This window comes from Phocoena phocoena, chromosome 6 (assembly GCF_963924675.1).
Source record: "Phocoena phocoena chromosome 6, mPhoPho1.1, whole genome shotgun sequence".
NCBI lineage: Eukaryota > Metazoa > Chordata > Mammalia > Artiodactyla > Phocoenidae > Phocoena > Phocoena phocoena.
Window position 1 is genome coordinate 66,122,114 of NC_089224.1, and position 24,988 is coordinate 66,147,101.

General features: G+C 38.5%; 1 protein-coding gene across 1 annotated transcript in view; it reads left to right on the forward strand.

Moving 5' to 3' along the window:
- The first annotated feature begins 649 nt into the window (after window positions 1-649).
- The window catches only part of CFAP95 (cilia and flagella associated protein 95), an 82,544-nt gene continuing 58,205 nt past the window's right edge, over window positions 650-24,988 (forward strand). The window contains exons 1-2 of the mRNA XM_065879595.1: window positions 650-862; window positions 20,050-20,158. Coding sequence (XP_065735667.1) covers window positions 711-862; window positions 20,050-20,158 — 261 coding nt within the window. The 5' untranslated portion in view covers window positions 650-710. The remainder of the gene's footprint in view (window positions 863-20,049; window positions 20,159-24,988) is intronic.

Sequence of the window (24,988 nt, forward strand, 5' to 3'; positions counted from 1 at the left end):
TGTCCTTCTCAGCCCCCTCCACGATCCCATTCCCTCCCTCGTTTTTCAGAGGAAGAAATTCGTGCTCAGAAAGGTTGAGAGAACAGCTGAAACTGGAACCAGCCAAGCCTTTTTCATCCTCAAACTTTTTAGCTGATTTGCTAAACAATTCTGCTCCTCTTTCTTATTTAGAAAAGCTATATAGAAAAGACATATTTTATGGTTTGAGGGATGTTCTCTTGCTGCCTTTTAGTTAAATTTACATAACTTGTAAGCAGAAGGTGTGGTGGCAACAGATGATGAATGGTAAAAAGAAACTTCCCCAAGGACAGCCCCAATAGACTAGCTCCGGGCTCAGGTCCACTTGGTCCTCCTTAAGTGACCCAGCGCTCCCCCTTAACTCCGCCCACTCTGAGGAGTAGACTGTTAGGAGAGCGAAACTACAGATCCCAGGATGCAGTTGTCCCTCTCAACCTCTATATAGCCTGCTCGCTCTCCTCATTGCATTCTGGGAAGTGTAGTTTCTTTCTAAGCCGTATCTGCGTTCACTGTCTAGGAAACCAGGGCTTTTAGGCTTGAGAGATACGTCTTTCTACTGGCCCCGCCCTTTACATTGACCCCGCCCCAGGTTGCTTAGGAGATGAGAGAAGCCGAATCTTGGGCTGTGTCGGCACAGGCAACAGGATAGGTGCAGAGAGAAATCCTCTGAGATCTGTAACAGGAGGGCAGCCATGGGGAGCTGTGACAGCTCCTGCCAGGGTTGGTGTAGCGGTAGGCAACACTGGTTTGAACTCGGACCCATGGACTTGATGGAGCGCAAGGGCTCTCTAACCCTCCGCTCCCATCACAAGAAATACTCGAAGCCAGTGCTGGTGTATTCCTGGTGAGTGAGCTCTCTTGCAGTTTCTAGGTGCTGGGAGAGGGAGAAGAAGGGAAGGGATGGGGGAGGAGAGGAAAGGAGAATAAGAGAGAGAGGACAAGGGTGGAGAGGATAAAATAAACAGAAAAGAATGAGAAGAGGAAAAGAAAAGCAGAGAAAGAAAGAAAAAAATCATACAAGAGAGAGAACTGGGAAAGAAGAAAGAGAAAGGAAAGGGAAACATCTTCAAAGGAGAGATGGCGAGGGTCAGAGTGAGAGTAGGGGCAGGGAGGATGAGATAGGAAAGCCCTCCAAGAGCAGCTCCCTAGCACACATGGAGACCTGCTGCAGCCAGACCCTGTCTGCCAGAGGTCATAGATCACCCACACAGTGTAGGTGGAGGGTGTCTGCAGAGGCCTGGAAATCATGTTCTGAGACAAGTGCTTACTTACAAAAGGCAGGGTCTGTTAGGAGACCAAGGGCACAGGAGGAGGAGATGTCTGTTCAGAGGATGGCCTCCAGGACTGCTGTTTCTTGGGGGCAGTGAGGCACAATGAATGATTTGAAAGAGGTCCTTAAAATAGTCCCTAGGCTACTAGGACTATTCTGGCCAAAGACTGCAGACTGACATCCCTCACTGGGTAAACCAACAGACATAATTTATTTGACATGCACTGTATTTACATTTTTCTTTTAAATTAATTGCCCACATTTAAAACCAGGAGATTTCACGTGGAAATCTAGGATTGTGTCTTCTCTTGAAAATCTGGAAGGCTTGGCAACAGAGCATTTTATTCTTTCTGACAACTATGAATGTACTGGAGCTGAACACTGGCTACTCCTTAAGATGAGTCTACTCCTTCTTTCTGTGGTAATTTCAGGTTCTTTCCTGGATTCAGGAAACATTTTCTTTACTTCCTCTGCATTAGGCTTTGGGTTTGGAATTCACTTAGAGATTCTCCTGTTTATTAAATATTACAGTGACTGATAGTGAAACCATGACATTTAATTGGCAGAACAGTGGGGCCTTTTAGGGTATTTAGAATTCTATCCTTTGGGTCAATTTTCCTGGCTGTACTATTGACAGTAATTGTTTTTGAACTATTTGGAATATTCTGGGAAAGAGGAAGATTTGAAATGAAATCTCAAATCTTGTCTTCTTTATGCTTTCACCTTTGAAAGAAGATGAATGATTTTGACTCTAGCCCTAAGGCTAAGTCCTCCTTGATCCCATTCATTCATGTAATGTATAATATGTGAATCCTGTTGTTTCTGTCTTGCAAACTTTCTACAGCCTACTCACTTTCCCATGAACTCTCTCCCTTTTACTTCTCATCCCTAAAACCAACTCTCTGCCTATATTGAGCTCACTGTGAGAGGCTATATTAATTTAGAATAAAAATCTACATTGGGAAGCAGAAAATCCTCCTTTAACCTCATACAGGGCTTACCTCACAGCCCTCAAGCAAAACACTTAGCTCTTTCATGATTTTGTTACTCCATAAGGATTTAGGTCATAATATAAATCACTGCCAGAAATTACTGTTAAAGAGAAAGACCTTTTTCAAGTGGACAGTGCTTCTGCTCCCTTCTGTACTACCTTTGCTTTGAAAAGTTGCCTTGTGGACATCATAGACATCAATAGCAAAACCACAGAAGAATATAGATGAGAAGGAGATGAGGAACTTGGTAGGAGAGAAGGGTGGTGTAACACAGAGTCATTCTGGCCATTGCTGGAAATGTAGAGAGTTCTCATGCTGTTGGTTTTAGAAAGGTTTTGGGGCAGGAAGAAATAAATTCAACCCAACAAACATTTTTGTGTCATGCACTTTGTTGTGTGTTGGGGACACAGAGATGGATAAAGTGGATTCAGTGAGATAACTTGTATAAAGCATTTAATACCATGCCCTGCACATAGTAAGCAGTCAATAATATATGGTAACTAATATTTATTTAGGATAACATAATGGTTAAAATCTTGAGCTTTAGGTTTGAATACCAACTCTGCAGCTTGTGATATAACAAGTGACATGACTGTTCTAGGCCTCTGTTTCTGCAACTGTAAAATGGGGGTGATAGGATTCTTGTAAGACTAAACAAGGTATTGTATGTGAAGTATCTTCTGACATATAGCCTGGCACATAGTAAGCACAGTAAAGGTTATATACATGTACTAGGACATGGTCACTGACCTCAACTAATTTCATAGGCCAGTAAAGAAAAACATCAGTAAATTCAGTATAATCTATTTGTGCAAAATAGAGATAAGAGGCAAAAGTAACAGGAGGGGGAGGTTAGTGTGTATATGGTTTTCTGAGCAAGGTTTAGAAGGAAGAATAGGAGTTCCATAGGTATACAAAAGAGAACAGTCAAGTACAATGTAATAGTAAGAAGCAGCATCATAGGGAAATAGAGTTCTTTATAGTTGGTAAATACAGTTGATCTCATTATCTGTAAATTCTGTATTTGCAAATTCATCTACTTGCAAAAATTTATATGGAACCCTACATCAATACTTGCAGCACTTTCATAGTCATTTATGGACATATGCACAGAGGCAAAAAATTTGAATCATCCCACACACATATTCTCAGTTGATGTCAGACACTCTGCCTTCTTGTTTCAGCTCCTCTTACTGTAAACAAGTATTCTTTTCATGGTCTATTTAGTGCCATGTTTTTTGCATTTTTTTACTTTTTGTTGGTGATATCATTGTTCAGATGGCCCCCAAACATAGTGCTGAAGTGCTGTCTAGTGTTCCTAAGTGCAAGAAGGCTGTGATGTGCCTTATGGAGAAAATATGAGCATTACATAAGCTTCATTCAGACATGAGTTACAGTGCTGTTGGCTGTGAGTTCAGTGTTAGTGAGTCAACAAGATATATTAAACAAGATGTCTTTAAACAGAAGCACACATAAAACCGGGTCATGTATTAATTGGTTGTTGAAAGTGTGACCAGAGGCTCACAGGAACCTAATCTTGTATTTCCCCTAGGAGCAATGATTCAGTATTTGCTAATTGTCTGTGACTTTATAGAACATAACAACCTTGAATAATGAGAATCAGTTGTAAGATTTGAGAAGCACTTGCATTTCTCTGAGCTAGCTGTGCTACTGGCATCCTTGTTTTCCTTCTGTATTCAACCAGTCACCAAGGTCTGTCCTAGAAAACTGCGTAAAGTTCAAATTGTGTACACTTCCAAATGAATAAATGTCATTGACCATTTTGTTTTTATGCATTCTGGTCATAATTGTTTGCTTTCTATTGACTTATTTTATTATATATTAAAATTTATTGAATTTTAACCTTTTATTAGTGGTTATTTAATCGATGAATGCCTACTATCTAAAATACACCATTTGGGTGGCCTCCCAACTGAGTATTTGATCAGCAAAGGGACTGTGCCTATAGGTTTGCAAAATAGAATTTAACTGGGAGAAATTCTGAGGTACCTCTGCTTATACAGTAAACATTTGGATGATTCCTGTGTTACTCTTTATGTGGAATGTAATACCAGTCTGTTTGACTTCACTATACATATTAAAAACAGTTGTGTATAATAGACATGATAAAGTGAAATATCCAGAATGGTTGTTAGAGATATTTCTGGTCCATCATTGGATAAGAGGTTGCCTAGGAACCTTGTCTTCCTTGTAGCTGGAGTGGTGGATAGAGAGCCATATTACCTGCATCACACCTTGATGCTTCTGAGTGAGAAAGGCCTTTTCTAGAAATTATCTTTCTCTATTCATTCCTACAGCATTTATGGAGCTATATCATCAGATGTTTCCATCGGAAATTATGAGTCAAGGGGAAATTTTCTCTTGGGATATTTTCCCACTCACTGGAATAATGGAATACTAAGAACCAGAACAACTACATTTGCCCTTAATAAATTCTCTGGTGTAAGGCTAGTTCTTATTTATTTATTTATTTATTTATTCTCCTCTCTTCTACCTTGGCCAAATTGACATCTGTTAACAACTGATGAGCCAGAAAATTCGTTCGAGTTTCCATGAAACAGTTCACGCTCTGGTCTCCATGGTGACAAGAGTTTTAAGGACTTAGCTTAATTTTATATATTTGTAATTTCAATTACTTCTCTCTCCTACGTAAGCCCCAAATTAAAGAGCCTGGGTATTTTACTGACCTCCCCCCACCCTGTCTGCATTATAGGAAGAAAATAGAAAGAGAAAGGGAAAAAAGGAAGTAAAATTAAATCCGGTGATAATTGTGGGGTAGGGAACTTGATAGTTTTAAAGATTTTTACAGAAAATCATTTGGGCTGGAAAAAGAAATTAAAGAGCTTTCTATGATGCTCTTCAGACTTATACCCTATTGTGCTCTTTGAACAGGGAGTTCATATGTATTCAAGGTACTCCACATTCAGAGGAGAATCCAGTTTCAAGGCACTAGGATATCATTAGTATACTTATTAGAAAACAGAGATGAATTTTCTAATTTGCTGTATGTTCGTCCTGTAAATACAGCAGTTTTCTCAGGGACTAACCTGGAAGTATTTAGAGTCCTTCACACCACTAAGGACCAAGCTAGAGTTATAGATCTTCTCTAGCCAGCAATCCCATCTTCTCACATCTCCAACGCACACTCAGGATAAAAAGGCAAAGAAAATAAGAAAGCCCTTTAGTAACCACATGTTGCAGCCTGCCTCTGTTGAAATCCATACATGCTTCCCCTTCCAGCAAGCCTCCATCCTTCTACTTTAACAACTTAAGCCCTCAACCGAAAGCTTTTAACTCTTATTTTGTGCATTTTAAATGTTTGATTATGTGGAAAGGCGAGAGAAGAGACTTTAAAGAAGCTTTTTCGGTTAGTAATGAGATGTGAGAAGAGCAAGCTTTGGGGCAAGGGGTAAGAACACCGTGGGTGCTCAAATAGTGTTTATCAAAGAAATTAACAAATGAATGGAGAGGAAGGACACACACACAAACACTAAAGGCACTGCAGGCTGGGGGCCTCTTTTTTTATGCTTTAAGAAGACCCTGAGGTAAGGACTACAGGATAACGCAAATCTGTAATAAAGCCAGAGCTGATTTTCACAGCCCTGATCCTGTTTTTAAAAAATTTTATTGAAGTATAGTTGATTTACAATGTTGTGTTAATTTCTGCTGTACAGCAAAATGACTCAGTTATACATATATATATATTATTCTTCAAATTCTTTTCCATTATAATTTATTACAGGATATTGAATATAGTTCCCTGTGCTACACAGTAGGACCTTGTTGTTTATCCATCCTATATATATTAGTTTGCATCTGCTAATCCCAAACTCCCAATCCTTCCTTCTCCCAGTGTCCTCTCCCTTGGCAGCCACAAGTCTGTACTCTGTCTGTGAGTCCGTTTCTGTTTCGTAGATATGTTCATTTGCGTCATATTTTAGAGTCCACGTATAAGAGATATCATATGGTATTTGTCTTTCTCTTTCTGACTTACTTGGCTTGGTATGATAATCTCTAGGTCCATCCATGTTTCTGCAAATGCACAGCCCTGATCCTGATACAACAGTATGACATTGAAGCACGTTTGGTCACCTCTGTATAGGTGAATTTAGAGGGGTATAAATCATTAGGCTTCCGATTAGAATGGTAAAGAATTTAAAAATGGGAGCTAAACTCATGTTCTTCCTAGATGCAGTACATGACTTACTAGAGACTGACGGGTACTTAGGAAATTTTGAGTTAAATAGGGACAAATGGTATTCACACTTTAAAGAGACATCTTAATTTCTTAACTCATACTTTAAAAAACATTGTAAATTATAATACTGTGTGACCATTTAAGATGATGTGATAGTAGACCAAAGACATGGAAATATATTTACTATCTGGTCAGTAGCAGAATTAGAAATTTGCATTCAAGTCAGATGCATATATAAAATTTGTTTTCTAAAACTGATCCTCATGGTTTTTCAACTGTTGGTTACCAGAGAAAAGTTCAAACATGCCAATTGAAGGGTTTCTCTGTCTCTTTGAGTTTAAACAGTTTGTTTTGGGCTAAAATAGTCTCTTTCAGAACAGTGCCCACTCTTCTGAATCCTACCTCATCCACCCTCTCCTTTTCCTAGTGGTGTGTGTGTGCATAAGGGACTGAAGTTATATGACATTTGGGGGATGGGGGAGTGAGGCTCCCAGATCTGCATGTGGGTCCTTGTTCTTGTTCACCTTATCCTTTATCCAACTTCTGTGCCTGCTGCTGGTGAACTTTTGACTAATCCACTTGGTTTGTTAAAGACCTGAGGTCCTGCTTTCAGACTCATTTCCATTTTGGCTCTCCTTAGGACTATAGGTCCTTAAGTCATGCTCATCCTCTCCTGGTCCCTGACTTAGGCTGGTGGTAGCCACTGTGGTAGGGGCACCTCATCCCTGAACATGGTGGCCCCGTAGCTGGCCCACTGACACTCAATTCAGCTTTCATCAAATGCCCCGCAGAGAGGGTGTGCGTATGCTGTGGTTTGCCCAGTAGAGTTTACTCCCGTTGGCCTGAGATTTATTAAAAGCCCTTCTCTCATTTTTTAAAGTGATCTTCTTTACAAAATAAATGATAGGGTCACCCTACTTATGCCATGTTTGTGAGCTTCTGGATCTGGTTGTTAATAGAAGTTTGAGAAATTTAGACATTTTACTTCTTAGCAGGTCCTGACTTTCAAGAAAAACATCTCACTCAGGACTAAAAAATTTTATCGTTAGTCAGAAGTTAATCACCAGCACTTTATTTTTCTTCATATTCCTGGCAAAACAGTCCTATATCTTCCCAAGGCAAATGTAGATGCCTCTGATTTATTAGAACAAAGGTCATTTTAAAGAGTTAAGCAAAGTGCAAAGATTAATATTTGAAAATATAATCTTACTTTAAGTAAAAAAAGGAGCAGCATGTTATGAATTCTTTTGATAAAAATATATGTCTGTATGTATTGAAAAGAGACTGAGAGGATATTTACCATGTAACACAAAATATTACTGGATAGTGGATTTATGGACTATTTGTCATTTTCTTTTTTCCTCTTTGCCACTTTTACGTTTTCCATAATGAATGTGTATTATTTCAAGTAAAATTACTTGAAAACTTTGATATCACTTTCTACAGCTCTTCCCCTGAAGCAAACATTCTCTAAATGATCAGGATTTAAAGAGAATACTTCATCTCTTTCAGAGTCTGAGTCATTCTTCATGGTTTATTATGAGTCTTTTTAAAATATCTTTTTAATTGCTAGTTTATGTTGGGTAAAAAGGATGATGCTATTCACATTCATTTGGTTTAACCACGCTTTCATTCTTGTCTGTGTTCTATAATGGTAGATCCTATGCCATGGTTATTTTTAATCTAGTGCTACATTCTTATTCCTCAACATACACACATATCCACAAATGCTTTTGAATGTAGTAGTTTTGTGGGGGGGAGCACCTTATTTTCTATTTTTCAGGATGATGCAGGACATTCTACATCCTTTTGTCATGACTGTATTTTTCTTTCAATGCTATTCTCTTTAATGAAATCCCAACCAAATTCATTTTCTGAAAACCAGTGGTTATAAAATTGTGCCTTGACCTTTTCGTGAGATTTTGCTCAATTTAACTGGTGGCCAAAATAAAACAGCTTTACTTGCAAGATAACCCTTGCTCTGCAAGGCAGAGTATTGTAGGACAGGCATTTCCTCATGTGGGTGCACTTGGGTTAGGAAAGATCATTGCTGTATACAAGTACCTCTGCCTGAGCCAACTCCCTACATGTCCTTGAAACCATCTCTTTCCTGGACAACAGGAGTCACCAGAGGCTTGTCATAATGCTACTGTAGTCTTCCTCACAGATAGTCACAAGTGCTTTTTCATCAGCTTTCTTTCTCTTACTGATGATCCTTTTCTAGGTAAAGATGTAAGGAGTGAAGGAGGAGGTGAGAAGAATATGGGGCTTGGTGACATTTTGATAAGGAGAGTTTCAGTCTATGGACGCAGGATACCCAGGCTCAGGGCTCAAGGTTTTCAATAGCACTAGAATTAGCACTGTCAGAAAAACTTCTCTTAGTTGGCCTTGGAAGCCACCCCATCGGTACTATTTTCTGTGTGTACTGATCAGGCTTCTTTTGATTGCAATTGACAGATACTCGGCTTGCACTAGCCTAAGGAAGCAAGAAAATGAATTAGTTCATGATATTCATGGAATGGTTGATCACTAGATAAGAAGGAGGGCACGGGTGCAGCTTGACCTCAGGAACAACAGGCATAAGGGATGCTAGTGCATCTGGGTCTTGCTCATTTCTTCTCTCTCTTCCTCATTGTGTTTGCCTCATCTTATCATTGAAGACTATAGGAAACATGGCTGCTGTGGTTCAGGAATTTATAACTTACATCTTCATCCACCAAAAATGTTGTTTTTAAGGTATTTTCAGTTCTGAATTTAAAAATTCCAGGTCAGAGGTCCATTTTTGGGCCAAGTATTTGTTTGGGGTCATCTGACTGGGCAAGGTTTGGTGGAAAATGACAGCTTTCCGATAGCCATGGGGCAAAATGGACATATCCAGGAGAAAGGAGGAGAGCTAGGCTGATAATCCTATAGATATCTACTATATCCCATCCTATCCTATAGATATCTGCTATATCCTATAAAGAGCTACTACAGTGTAGGCTGAATTCCAATTTCCAAATACCCAATTTTATAGCAAAAGTTTAAAATACGGAGTTGAGGAGACGGGAGTTGAGGAGGCTTGCTGGGCAATTACTATGCACTGTGATACGTGCTAGGATTGGGGTAAGCAGAGCTCTCTGGGGACATCCAAGAGGAGCACACAGACTATTAGACCAGGAAAAGTTTTCTAGAGGAGGTTGTCCTAGCTCCTAGGATTCACATGAAGAACTAAAGATGGCACATTAGTTAGTTTTCAACTGAGGGCATTACTGTTCCTTCCCCTAGAGTGTTTGAAAATATGTGTGCAATTTTTATTGCACAATGACTGATAACTAGTGATGTCAAGTGTGTGATTGCAAGAATTGTGACTCCTATTCCTGGGGTGGCCACAGCATCTTAATAGCATTTATCCATCTATCTATATGATGCCCAAGTTACATATCCATAAACCTACAGTCATATGGGTAGGGACAACAGATATATGTTGGCTAGTTTGCATATGGCCATTCAGAGCAAGGGTGTGATCAGCAAAGTCTCTGAAAGATCTTCACAGAAAAGGAATTCCCTACTCGTATAAGAATCCTGAGCTTTCAGAGCTCATTGGCACCTGCTCTCTTTGTAGGGGTGCATGCCAACAAAGCAACCAAATTTTCATTGCAGGCAATCTAGAGGTTAAGATATTGTGGGCTTCTACCTAGACCTTAAAATAATAAGTATGTGTGTTGTATGAATTAGAAGAATTTCATCTAGATAAATTACATTTTACTTACAGGAATTTTTTGGTATTTTAAAACAATCCTGTAATAAATATAAATAGTTGGGAAAGACCACTTCAGGTTGGTTTACACTTATGTCAAAGTGAGTATAGTGAATGTAATGTGATTTATTATAAGTGTTATTGACGCCACCAATGCCTGTGTACCTCTGACAAGTGAGCAGCTCAAGGCAGTTCAAATGTCCTGCTAGACATTCAGGCACAGATAAGAAATTTCCTCCCACAGTAAAACCATCTGGGCCTAGTACTGTTTCAGGCGGTAGCTCTTTTTTCCTTTGACAGCTTCTCTATTTCTTCTTTGGAAATTGTGTGTTTAGACTTTTTGTCTCTACTGAGAACACTTGTAAATTGTTTTTTTTAGAAAGTTATGTGTGCTGTCTAGTTTTCCAAATATATTTGCATCGAGTTATGGAAAGTAGTCTTTAATGATTTAAAATGTTTTCTTCTTTTGATGGTTATATCCTATTTTTATTAAGATATAGTTTACATTCTATACTATCACCCTTTTAAAGTGTATAATTCAAAGGCTTTTAGTATATTCATGGAGTTGTACATCCATCAACACAATTGATTTTAGAACAGTTTTATTAACCTTAAAAGAAATCCTCCTCCCTTTGCCCTCGAGCCCTAGACAACCACTAATCTACTTCCTGTCTCTACAGATTGGCCTATTCTGGACATTTCATATGAATGGAGTCATATAATATATGTTCCTATGTATGGAATATTATTCTGTTTGTATCTCCCCCTGCCCTTTTCCTTGATTTTTTAGATAGGAGTTTGTCTATTTTGCTTACTTATTCGTTTATTCTGTTTTCTAACTTATTTAATTTTGCTTTTATTTTGAATTATTCTATCATTCTGATTTCTTTTGGCTTACTTGTGCTTTTTAATATTTTTGAATTAGATATTTCACTTATTTATTTTCATTGTTTCTGTTCTATTGATATAAGTACTTAAAACTTGAATTTTTCTCTGGGTTCTACTTTAGCTATATCCTATGGATTCTTATAAGTGGTATTTCTATTTATTGGTATTTTTGAGAAATTCAACAATTTGTATTGATCTTTGATTAAAGAGTTGTTTGATAAAATGCTTACATATTTCCAGATTGAAGAAGGATCTCTTTTTAAATGTGTTATGAATTTCTAGTTTTATTGTATTACCATTTATATCTTTCAAACATATTGAAATATTTTTTCTTAATTTTTATGAAAGTTCCACGTGCACTTGAAGTTGTTTTCTTTAGGCAGGTCACCAAATATTGGTTTTACTCTTTCCACATGCAGACCAATTATGTTTACCCATTTACCCAAGGAAACTGACCCAAATTCTATCTAGTCATAGGTCAGAAGTCCAAGATCTCCATATGTTATGCTATTGTTTTTCTACCAAGTCTAGTGTGGCTCTACTTGGTTCAAAAATCTATAAAGCAGAAAATTTTTCTGCTTGGTCTCCATATAACCAATATAAAGTGGCAGGACAGAGACAAGATAACTGTAATAAGCACTCTGATTCAGAAAGAGGAAGGATGGAAAGGGCAGTCATTTGTCTATGGTCCTTAAATCCTGTCAGGCAGACATTGTTAGGGAGTCCTGCATTGGTGTCAGAAATGTTCTTTGCTTAGACCCTGATTCTGTTTTCTGGCAGCATACTTTTCCCATTGTTCTTTATGGCCCTCGGCTCTGCCCTGTGTATCATCTTTTCTTTTCCAATATTCTCTTTGACCACACCTGCAATGAATGTTGTAGTATATGCCCTTCTATGGGTTGTTTTGCTTTTTCAGTGCACCTTTTGTTCCCAGAAGTTTGGGGGCCAAAAGTTATTTTAAGTATTGAACAGTTAAAGGATTTTTAAATGCAAACCCCTGGCTTACTTGGAAGTACAATTCTTTAAAGCTTAGGAAGTTTCTTACATGTTTGAATCCAGTTAGTTCCAGCTGCTGGTAACCTCATTCTCAATTCTTTCTAGATAAAGTCCTCAGACTTGCTATATTTCTTTACTTTTTATCCTTGTAATACCTTGACTGTCACTTTGATACTATTGTAGTTACAGAAATCAGAAACCCTGGGAATTTTTTTCTGACTCTCTCCTTAAGCATATGCTTGCTCCAATGCAACTTAACTCACTGGGAGGGTCTAACAATAGGATGAACTTTGCTGCCAGGCAAAGCTTTAATGGAACTTTGTCTTGAAAAAGTCTTTTTCAGTTTTCTCTCTTTTTGAGATCTCTCTGTTTGAGATCTAAAAGTTGTTGGCCCTTTTAACACTTCAAGGCTCAAAATTTCTGGAATATCTCATTTCCTTCTATCTTCTTGTAAGCAAGACAATTTCCTGAATTTATCTCTCTCTTTTTTTAAAATACTTTGGCAAAACCAATTATCAGTAGCTATTTGCATGAAGAACTAACAACTGTCTTCCAGTCTCTTTCCCAGTCTCACTAGGTACCTGGTTTGACTCTTAACCTACTGAGGCTATCAAATGTTTGACCTCTCCAGCCTCTGATACCAGCTTCCTATTGTCTTTGCCTGGTCTTTAGCCAGTGCCATGTATTTTAGATTTTTGCTATAATAACACCTACCCCACTTCTGGTACTTATTTTTGTGTTAAAATAGGCTAGGCTTAATCTATGTTAACAAACAGCTCCAAAAATCTCAGTGGCCTAACACATAAAGATTTGCTTCCTGCTCACACAGAGTCTGCTTTAGGTTTTTGGTGGAGGATAGGCACTCCTCCACATAGATACTCTGGGACTCGGGTTGATTGAGGCTCCACCATCTAGAAAGTCATCAATTGCTCTGGCAGGGGAAAAAAAGAGTTGAGAATTACATAAGAGCTTTCACTGTCTTAGCCCAGAAATGACATATTTCATTTCTGCTCATTTTTATTTTATTGGCCAGAGCTAGTCACATGGCTTCACTAAATGCAAGGGTGCTGGGAATTTAACCTCTTATATTCCCAGTAAAAAGGAGAAATTGTATTGGCAAGCATAATATCTACCACATATGGAAGACTTCCTTGTAAAACTCCCCTCCTAGGTTAGCTCCAGGGCTAGACTTCAGTCCCTCTAGCCCCTGAAGCCATTGCCCCTATGCAACATTAGCAAATATCCCAAGGGCATCAGCAGATTTGGTGTTTAAAGTTCTATTTACCCCTTTGGTTACAGGCTTTCATCCAAAAATTGGCCTGGAAATTCCCCACTGGATTTTCAGCTCTTAAATACTTTTAATGTGTCAAAATGTATATATATATATATATATATATATATATATATTCTAGCATTTTCCATTGTTTTCAGTGAAAGAGTTTATCTGCATAACTATGGGAATGTAGTTTGGCTGGTGCTCTGGGAGCTCCTGCTTCTGGGCAATCTCACTACTGAGATTTCTTCCTATATCCTCTTTCTTGTCTCTGCTTCTTCCACTTGTCTTCAGCTGGATTTTGGCTGCTTAAAGTAACCCTTGCACATGATGTAATCTAGGGATTATACAATAACTTCGCTAAAAATTAGTTTTCTTTTAATTTTTCCATTTCCTTTGCTGCTTTTGAATGATTTCTAGGAAGAAATGGAAAAAGTGCTCATTTGTGTAGCTATGTTCATAATGGAAGACTGTTTTAACTATAGATACTATTTATGAAGAAAGGCTTTTTCATTTGTTTCTAGTGTGAATGAAATGAATTGCTTTGAAACTACAGAACCTTGTATTATCTACTCAGTATGCATTGCTCATGGATTCATGGAAATGTGCATTAAAATGGTCCTTAAGCTCACATAATATAATCATTTGATGTTATTCTAGAGTAATTAATTCAAATTATCTAAGCTGGTAATATTAAGACTATAGGGATAGGAGTTTATGCAGGTAATCAGACATTTGTTTCTTGTTTTGCAGGGGCCAAATTGGTCTCCATGCCATTCATGCCAATATACTGTCAAGGTGTTCTTTGGATAACAGTAATTACTGTTATATAATACACTTTAAAAACTCGGTCTCTTTTTAGTCCTACTGTTCCACCACCCAGAGTGTCTATGGCCGGCCAATGTAAGCTGTTTCTGGAGTGGAGATCAAAGGAACCATAAGAAGTTTCCTAGGATCTTAAGATAATTGAGATCCAGTAATCAAAACATAAGGTAACAGAATGTCCCAATCCTGATTTGACCAGGACAATCCTGGTTTCACCACTCCCAGTGTACCTATTACCTAATTCCCCTCTCACAGTGTCCCAGGTGGAATAATCAATTATAGTGTCACCCCATTTAATACATGTTCCTCCAGCTGTTTTCAAAGTCATGTGTTTGGCAGTTAATCATACTGACAACATTTATTTAACGTTTCAACTGTTAAGATAGACAGGCTCCCATGCTGTATTCCTCTTGTTTACTCCCAATATTCTCCATAGGGCTTCCTGTTTTTGAAGAGTTTCTTATGAAAAAAATTCATAATAATGATGGGTCTTATTTACATGCCATTCAATATATGTTGGGTGAAGAAAATAACTTCACTTACCTGTCTCGGTCAAATATTTTTCTTTTGAGTGCAGTTTAGGTTTCAAATTGTGTGGTTTCATAGTTGTAGATGCACAAATTGCATACAGCATGAGACACATTGAAAAACAGTGTCCCTCTTCATAAGTCTGAAATGTCACCATTTCTCCCAAGGACGTAAGATTTTCTTTATGACTCTTCCAAATACATCCAAAAGTCTTCATCTGTCAGTTTGATAAATGTGCCGCCAAATAGCACTATCTTGGCATATAAATCATTTGCCTGTGAAATTTTTAAAGAGGATTGTCAAATATTTCTTTGTAGTCTTTGATTCTATTGGTTTTAATGCTTCTAATGTGTCAGGAAATATAGCTGACTCTCTGGGGTAATTTTCTCTTAAAGTCCTAGATAGCAGACGATTATAAAACCTAATGGAAAAGGTATCTTTCTCTTCTCATTTGGCTTAGATATACATCAGAAAATAACAATAGCTGACACAGTAGTTGTGAACTACATTAATAATTCTAAAATTTAAAATTTAAAATTAATATATTCTGCCAGCTGGAGTCTTAACTAAACATAATTTTTTTTTTTTTTGCGGTACGCGTGCTTCTCACTGTTGTGGCCTCTCCTGTTGCGGAGCACAGGCTCCGGACGCACAGGCTCAGCGGCCATGGCTCACGGGCCCAGCCGCTCTGCGGCATGTGGGATCTTCCCAGACCGGGACACAAACCCGTGTCCCCTGCATCGGTAGGCAGACTCTCAACCACTGCGCCACCAGGGAAGCCCAACTAAACATAATTTTAACATCTTTGAAATTCACAAAGAAAATGTGTCTCTTGTCAAGTAACCAGAAACCAGAATTCAGCTCGATTTTCATTGTTCACATATCAGATATTGCTCGGATCCACACCCGCTTTGCAATCAGTGTCATGCTTATGTATGCTGAGAGTTTTCCCATTCAGCAAGCAGATTTATAATTCCTCTAGAGACAAGTTTTTGTTGCAAAGAACTAGCATCTCTATATGCATAATCACTCCTTTTTTATGTGTGCTTTTGTAGAGTACGCTGGGATACTCTTTATTTTTATGGACACATTTGAAAGCCATTACTTTCAGCATTTATATTAAGGTGACAGTAACAAAACGTAAGAAATTCAATCAATCAATCATTTAAGATTTAATGAGTATTTACAACGTGTTAGTCTTTGTTAGGCACTGAGATCATAAAGATGAATAAAAAGTGATCCCTGTGTCTAAATGTTCTTAGTCTAATGAAAAGGAAGATTCATTAATGGACAATTATTTTAAAATGTGAAAGGTGGAGAAGTGATAAAGATAATGGTTTCTTTGCAAATCCCCACTTTGCTTCCCTCACTTAGTCATGGGACCACAGAAACTGTAGAGAGTAGCTTGGTCTCCTCTTCTGCAAGGATAATCCTGTGGTCTAACCCCACCTGTCCTTCTCTGGGAACTGGACCACGATGGCTTAGGGCAGCCTGAGGGGAGCTGCAGATCCCTATCTGAGTATGCTCTGGAGTTGTTTGTTTAGTCCTGCAACTCACTTAAGGATTTATATGTATTCAGTCAAGGGGAACTTACAGATTTGATTTGATGTGAAATCATCCAACTCTTATGGTAGGAAACTCAAGCTCCCAAAGGACCCCAGATACAGATCCAGAAAGTGCTTTTCACAAGGCTTTACGTGGGACTATGTTAGGCTGGAGAAGACAGGAAATTCAGGATCTAGAGTGTTCAGGTGATTGTAGGATGGGTGGTGGGGAGTTGTCTAGAATGGGACCTGCTCATGCTATCTTTGCCCTACTAGATTCTATTGACCTTAATCCTCTCTGAATCAGTCCAAGTGGCATTTTTGACAGCAGGGTCCTGGTTCCAAGCTCCTTTTTATACAGTTGACAGGTCTGATCCTGTCCTGTCAGCCTTTGCCCCATTTGTAATTCTTCATATTCATACTATTTCTCCCACAGTAGGGTAGAGAAAGCAAATTTCCTTTCTTGTAATTAAGGATGTCTTACGTAAAGATTTCTCATATAAAGAAATAGCCACAGCATTTAGCTTTGGGCTTGATAGAGCAAAGTCCTCAGCAGAAGCAAGGCTGATTGTCAAGGAAGATTCTGGCCTTGCTGGTAGGAGGCCCTGGAGGCTCTCCTCCCAGCAAGAATGTCAGCCTGTGTCTGCACACCTGACATCAAAAACACAGCTCTCCCTTCAGTTAGTAGCACAGAATACCTATATTCAAGCTGCTTTAGCCTTGAACTGACTGCTGCTGTCAAATTCATGTCTGGGGAAAATTAGTATCTGCAGATCCAGTCTGTAGACTAGACCAGTGCTGGTCAATAATGACTTTTTTTACTAATCCAAAGTGATGTACAAACTGTAAAGACAGCATAACAGTGTAGCAAGGTTTTCATATAGCTAAATTTATTCAGCTTAAAAGACTCTAAGATTGTTTTTACTTATCTTTGGTGTTAAAAGTCTCCTTATTAAAGGTGATAGATAGTTATTTTATTTTTAATGTTCCTGTCAAGACAAAATGTTGGCAATTTTAGGTTGGTTTTACAAATTTGAGTGTAAAGTTTTGCTACTCCATGAAATGCTAAGGTTTGGGGACCACTGATCTAAAAATCTGGTACACAGTCATTCTCTAGAGCTTTCTCAACCTTGGTACTTTTGACATTTTGGATCAGATATTTCTTTGTTGTGGTGGGCTGTCCTGTGCACTGTAGGATGTTTAGCAGCATTGCTGGCCTCTACCCACTAGATGCCAGCAACAACCCACCCCACCCAGATGCAACAACTAAAAATGTCTCCAGACACTGGCAAACTCTCAGGGTGGATTGTAATGGTATATAGGTAGGGTCTGTTATCACTAAGTTTGAAAGTTACTGTTCTAGAGACATTGTAAATTTTATATGATTATATTCATTATTTTCCCATAAAGAATTTTTATTGCAGTAAATGAGAAGTCATGGCAACCATAAATAAATGCAGGTAGCAAGGCAAACAAGGCTATATAAAATGTATATATATATATATATATATATATATATATATATATATATATATATAAAACACCTAGATTATTTTTATTTTTATATATATATATATATATATTTTTGTCTTACAAAGATGCTATAAAACTTAATTGGTATTGACAAAGTATTTAAGAGTACCCCACAAAGCATATTTTAGATAGACACAATATTATTACATATAATAATATTTGCATTTTTATGTCACTTTTCACTTGAGACTCTCAATCAATTGATTTGTCCTCAATGGATGATTCTCAGTTCATCTCGGGGAAACTGAGGCACAAGCCAACGTTCAACTGACATAATAAAGTCAGGGAATAATTAGCCCTCCCGTTTCCTTCATAATACACTAATCATTTTTACTGTTATTATATGTAGCAAATACATATTTAGGATATAGTAAATATATATTTTATATTTTAACATTTTTTATATATTTTATAATTTTTTAAACATGTATGTTTATTTTTGCTAGGCTGGCAGCCTCTGTGAAGTAGGGACAGGTCTTCAGCTGTGTATCTCTCAGAGCCTGCAGGCTGTGGGCACATCATTTGTGGGCAGCTAGCAGGCATTAGGGAATGCCAACTGCATTAGCTCAGTCCTCCAAAGTTTCATTATAGATTCATGTTTTATTGCTGGGCTTTTGGCTGTTATCTGAGATTGCGGTAAGAAAAGGAACATAACTGAATTTTTTGTAATAATCTAGTTATAATACAACTTAAAATACATGATGGGATAATCAGGCTGCATTCTAACTTTCATGGACACTAATTACCTTTGCCTCCAATTCCTCCAATAAAAAAAGTTTAAAATGATAGTTTATGACTGCTTTGGTATAAAGATGGATATAATTCAAACTGGATTATATTCTTTTATTTTCTGATTTAAAAATGATTAAAACACTCTCGTGGGCCCTAAAAGTATCACAAGCCCTGGGCACTGTGCCTACAGTGCCTAAAAAAGAGGTGGGGGAGTAGCATGAACATATATACACTACCAAATGTAAAATAGATAACTAGTGGGAAGCAGCCGCATAGCCAAGGGAGATCAGCTCGGTGCTTTGTGACCACCTAGAGGGGTGGGATAGGGAGGGTGGGAGGGAGACTCAAGAGAGAGGAGATATGGGGATATATGTATATGTACAGCTGATTCACTTTGTTATACAGCAGAAACTAACACACCACTGTAAAGCAATTATACTCCAATAAAGATGTTTAAAAAAAAAAAAAAAAAAGAGGTGGGCCCTGGAAATAATACATTGAAATGTTAACTGGTGCTTTGCCCCTTTGTTCCTATGCTCCTAGGGAGGTGTTCTGGTTTTATTACCTCAGGGAAGAATGACCCAGCAGGCAGCAAAAGAGCCAAATTCTTGGCTTTGGAGTTCAAAAGCTTAGGTTTTAGGATTACACCATAGATTTGGAAGAACAGATGAAGAGCTGGGCTGCCCTCTCCCACAGTAGATGAATAGTTCATGGACTGAAGATGGAGGAGGCCAGAGAAGTTGAGAGCATGTGGATTTGTCTGGTATTTAAGAATACCCAACAAAGCATATTTTAGATAGACACAATATTATTACACATATGTCTTATTTTAGATATGTCTTATTTTAGAATTTATTTTAGAATTTATTCCGAAAATAGATACTTCGGTTGTGGGCCACTTCACCTCCTTTTTCCTTTCCTATCCCCAAATCCCTCCTTTATTATTATCCAACTACCCTTTCAGTCAAGACGTTCAGAATATTTTTTTCCTCTTTCTTCTACATGTTTTAAGAACTGTTTTTCCTTTAGACCCTCTTTCGGAGCAGGAAGCACTGTTATAAATCCATATGAGTAAATATTTTGCTCTCGTTTTGAAAAAAAATTGTAATTAAAATTCATGGTAGAAAAATTTCTAAAGTGGTAAGTTGCCTTTCTAATATACTACATGTCTTATTTTAGAATTTATTTCAGTAACGAATGTACATTATTAAATAAGATTCACTTCATTGGAGTCACTGAATAATTACTGTGTTGGATAAGTATTGTTTTCGTGATACTATTAGTTTTATCACATGTGCTAAATTGTTTTTAGGAAGTAGCCTCAGCATTACTTGAAAAGAGATGGGAAATACATGTCCCAAATCCAGTAAATTTATTATTAGAACAAGGTCACAAATACAGTAAATTTTCATTGCATAATTTTTACAACGTTCAAATGCAATACCTGATAAATAAGCTTTATCCCTTAACAGATTCTAATTTTTTTCTTAAGGCACAGTGACAGAGAAACTTATCCCAAAGATTATGATATAGAGGGTCCTGAAGAAGTAAAAAAACTGTGTAATTCAACATATTGGCGACTTGGAACCAACGAACCCCCAGTAAGTAGTAGCTACTAATTTCTTTAAGTCTGGAATCTTCCTCCTAGTAAAACATGAAAAAGTAGAGGGAGGAGCACTTTGTCAGTGCTCCTCTTAGCTGTGTTAGTAACTTAGGCCGGTGACCTAGCCACTGTGTGCTTCAGTGACCTTACCTGTAAAATGGGTGCACTTCATAAGGTTATTGGAAAATTAAGTAAAATAAAGCAAAAAAGTGCTTAACTCAAGACCACATAGAAAGTACTCAAGAAATTATTATTATTGTTATGATGCTGTTGCTGCAGCTGCAACATCTTGCTAGATGTCTCCTCTAACCTTCACCATCACCCTGTGAAGTAGGTATTATTATCTCTGTTTTACAACTGGGGAGACTCTCCTAGAGGTTAGGTGATTTACTCAAAGTCACCCAGCCAGGGAGTGGAAGAGTGAGAATCTGAACCCATCTCTTTGGGTTTCAGGTCTTTTGTACTTGTCTTAAGGGGATGGAATTGTGAGTAATTTAAGCATGCTGTTATTATTCTCATAACATTTGTACAGCTAAGTTACAAAAGGAGTATCCATTGCATAGGTACTTCCTATTTGAATTGCTGTGGGTTACTCCTTGGCTATTTAGGTGTCTGCTCAATCAGTGTGCAGGAACTCAACTCCCTAAAGAGTCCCAAATTGTGTCCTACAATGTCAAGAGTTTTGGGACTAGTTGAAGATTCAATTCAACCTTATAGGATGGCCTTGGGGCCTGAAGAGCTGGTAATTTGACAAGGATGGATGTGAATGTGTTGAGAAGACTGTGTTTGTATATCATATTCTGCTGGGCTGGGCTACTTTGAAAAAGGGTAAGCCTAGGAAGATCCATAATTCTACTTTGGGAATGGTTCTAGAAAATTCTGTGTTCTCCAGGGTGATGGGAATGAATTAGCTTAGCAGAGTCCATGCTGTTTCCTCCCTTTCTGTTATAGTTTACCATAGACAGAGAACAATAAGGATAGCCTGAAAATGGGAATATATTATAAAAATACGGCTGCCTGGATGTGGAACGAGGACACTTACAGGAACCAAGGTGGCTCTAAAGCAAGGCATTCTCTCTGTCTCTCTCTCTCTTCTCTCTGTCTGACACACACACAATCTCTCTTGGCGTCTCTGTTTCTCTCTGCTCTGTTCTCCTCTTGTCCCACAGCTTAAATCTCAGGGGCATTCTGATGGTTTCCTCAGTTTCAACCCTGCCCTGTTGCCTTTGCACCAGGCTGCCTAATTGGTCATTAGCCAGCACATTGATGGAGCTCTAGAGGCCAATGCCCAACTCAGAAAATAACCACTCTGCCCTGCTCTCCCAAACCCAGCTTACCCTTGCTTTCTTGAGCATGGTGAGGACAAGAACAAGTTGGGCAAGGCAGGCATTGCCTGGCATGCACTTAGCATCTTTGACTCTTAAAAACATTTATTTTTGATAAGTGAAAATCTTCTTGGTCTCTGGATTGTGGGAGGAAGTGAGATGAAGTGAAATATGAGGTGTAGGAACCTCAAATATTCATTCCTTATATTCCATGCATTGTAGCAGTTAAGCCTTAGTTTAATAGAGAATGTACAAATAATATTTACCTTCTTTATGACTTTCGTTCATAGTCATTGAAACCTTGTCGTTCCTCTACCAGGTTTACAGTGTGTATTAGATAGGAATGTTACTGAACCAAACTTGGGTCTGCTTCCCAACATTCAGCAAAGCCAAAATTCAGTTTGAAAATAGAGACAGGATTTTGAAAAAGGTGTGCTGTAAGTCTCATCTGCAAACCCCCTTGGGTTCCTCGTGAAGTTATAGATAAGAGGCTCTGGTGATCTGTCTGAAGCAGCAGAGCAGAAAGAGAGGAACTAGCTACATATACATGAGTGGTGGGGCAAGGATAAGTGAGTATTCAGGCCCAGATGTGGCTTTGGGGGATCAGATATGGGCCATGTAAAAGAGAAAGATGACAGGGAGCCATTTTAGAGCCTGCCCAAGAGCACCTCATGTAGGGATGGAAGAGGGATCGACTGTATTCCTATGGGCTAAGACAGGACATTTAAGTGCAGAAATTGGCATCCTGCATCACAGAACATACCATTGAATGTTCCCAGAAAGGCTCTCAGCTTCTATTAGAACACCCTGAGAAAGTCAGCTTTGAACGTCCTTCAGTACCAGACAGGGTCAGACACAGACACGCCCAGAGGAAACCAAAACAAGATTACATGTCCACTTTTCCTGCATTTGCTTCTCTCCTTCCTCATGTCCCATCACCCTCATCTTAAACACTCAAGGAGCCAGAATGAGTTGGTGTATAAGGAAGAAGTCCAACGTGGACAACTGGGAAGAAGTCAACTGAAGCAGACCAGACTAAAACATGCCCAAGGTGGAGGAATGAGAATCTTTCATTTTAAATGAAGTTTTGGCTAGTACATGGGACTGGGCATTTTACTTACCTCAAAAAAGCTCTTCTTGAGACAGAAGTAGCAAGAAGGTTTTTATCAATATATTATCTGAGAGTGACCAGAAAAGTCCTGGAGCCTGTCCTATATTTCATCAAAGAGCATAAAAAAGAATAAGCCCCTCCAAGTAACTATGAATGGGCAGCGATGGAAGAAGAATAAATTTGTTTTCTAATTGTACCTACTTACAAGTCCCACTTGTTCAATGAGCCAGTTGCCCATTTGTGTGTAAAATAGAAGTCTGTTCACATCTCTCTATCCCTTTCCTTTACTTTAGTTTCCTTCATGACACTTCAATGACTGGACATACTTAAGACTTTTTAGTTGTTAATTGTCTTTCTCCCCCTACTAGGATACAAGCTTCATTTGGTCTGTTTTGTTCTCTGCTGTATCTCCCGTTCCCAGAATGGTGTCTGACACATAGTTGGTGCTCAATAAATATTTGTGGAAGGAAGAAGGGAAAGAAGACTGTATTTAACAAACATGTGTTGAGGTCCTGTTATTTTGTTAAGTGCTGGGATAAGAAATGTATGCCAAGTTACCATGCTGAGTGCTGGGGTAAGAAACATAATTCAAAGCAAGGTCACTGTACATCAGGAATTCACAGGCTTATGTGGTTAATGGGTACCTACAACCACAGTGACAGTGTGCATGATGGATGATAAGATATGGAGAAATAAGGATGCTGTGAGGGGCACTTGAACTGAAATGGATTGATGGGAGGGTCAAGGATGACTTCCTAGGGAATTCCCTGGCGGTCCAGTGGTTAGGACTCTGTGCTTTCACTGCCGAGGACCTGGGTTCACTCCCTGGTTGAGGAACTAAGATCCCACAAGCTGAGCGGTGGTACAGCCAAAAAAAAAAAAAGATGGCTTCCTAGTGGAGGTGACCACCGTGAAGCTCCTGAGGTGAATGCTTAAAGGAGCCATCTGTTGGTGGAATCTGGAAACATACTACCTAGGTTTCAGTAGTGGCATAATCAAATTCCTACCCCAGTGGCCTCTCTGGCTTCAGGAGGCTGAGTGGGGCCATGGATTCACAGCAGAGCAGTAATTTAATTCAAGCCACTGGAGTTTCTCTGATTGTCTTATTCGTCCAAGTGATTATAGGAAATAGTGTTTTAAATTCCAATATTTCGTTTCGGTATTTTATTTGGACTTTATTGAGGTACTACTTAGCTATAACAGAGTGAGTCCCATGCAAAATAAATGATCAAGAGTACTTCTATCATTGTTTCTTCATTTGTAAAGTTCCTCACCCAAGGACCCTCACGGCACTACCACAGGCCCTGTCACAATGACTTACGTAAGACCACTTCTGAGGAAGTGCTGCATGTTGAATCCCATAAACTCAGAAGGACTAAATACAGGGCAGATTTGATGCTGTGTCATAGAAGGTGAGAAATTTTAGATATAAAGGAACAAAGAGGAACTTGAGAAATTTCATTAAACAGATTTTTCTTATACAGCTAATGGATCAATGCCAAGGCATTTTTGGAACTAACAGGACAACACTGATGAGCAAATTAGGCTAGTATTAGTTTTAACAGCATCACAGTCACTTTGGACTTAAAAATGACAAATAAATGAAAAAAGTGTGCTAAAAGTATACAAATGTGTGCTAACATTCATTTTATGAGTAGATGAATACCTAAGCAGGTCTCAAATATGAGCTGTTCTAGTGGATGAAAATACAACATTTAAAAATTAGTGACCCTAGCAGGACAGGAATATAGACACAGACATAGAAAATGGATGTGAGGACACGGGGAGGGGGAAGGGTAAGCTGGGACGAAGTGAGAGTGGCATTGACATATATACACTACCAAATGTAAAATAGATAGCTAGTGGGAAGCAGCCCAATAGCACAGGGAGATCAGTTTGGTGCTTTGTGTCCACCTAGAGGGGTGGGAGGGAGGGAGACGCAAGAGGGAAGAGATATGGGAACATATGTATATGTATAACTGATTCACTTTGTTATAAAGCAGCAACTAACACACCATTGTAAAGCAATTATACTCCAACAGAGATGTTAAAAAAATAAAAAAGGAAAAATAGATAGCTAGTGGGAAGCAGCCACATAGCACAGGGAGATCAGCTCCGTGCTTTGTGACCACCTAGAAGGGTGGGATAGGGAGGGTGGGAGGGAGACACAAGAGGGAGGGGATATGGTGATATATGTATATGTATTGCTGATTCACTTTGTTATAAAGCAGAAACTAACACACCACTGTAAGGCAATTATACTCCAATAAAGATGTTTAAAAATAATAAGAAAAATTAAAAAAAAAAATTAGTGACCCTAAAAGGGATATAATTATAATGGATCTGAGAAATTCAATTATCATTTACTTAATTGGTTCAGGTATGTTTTTCT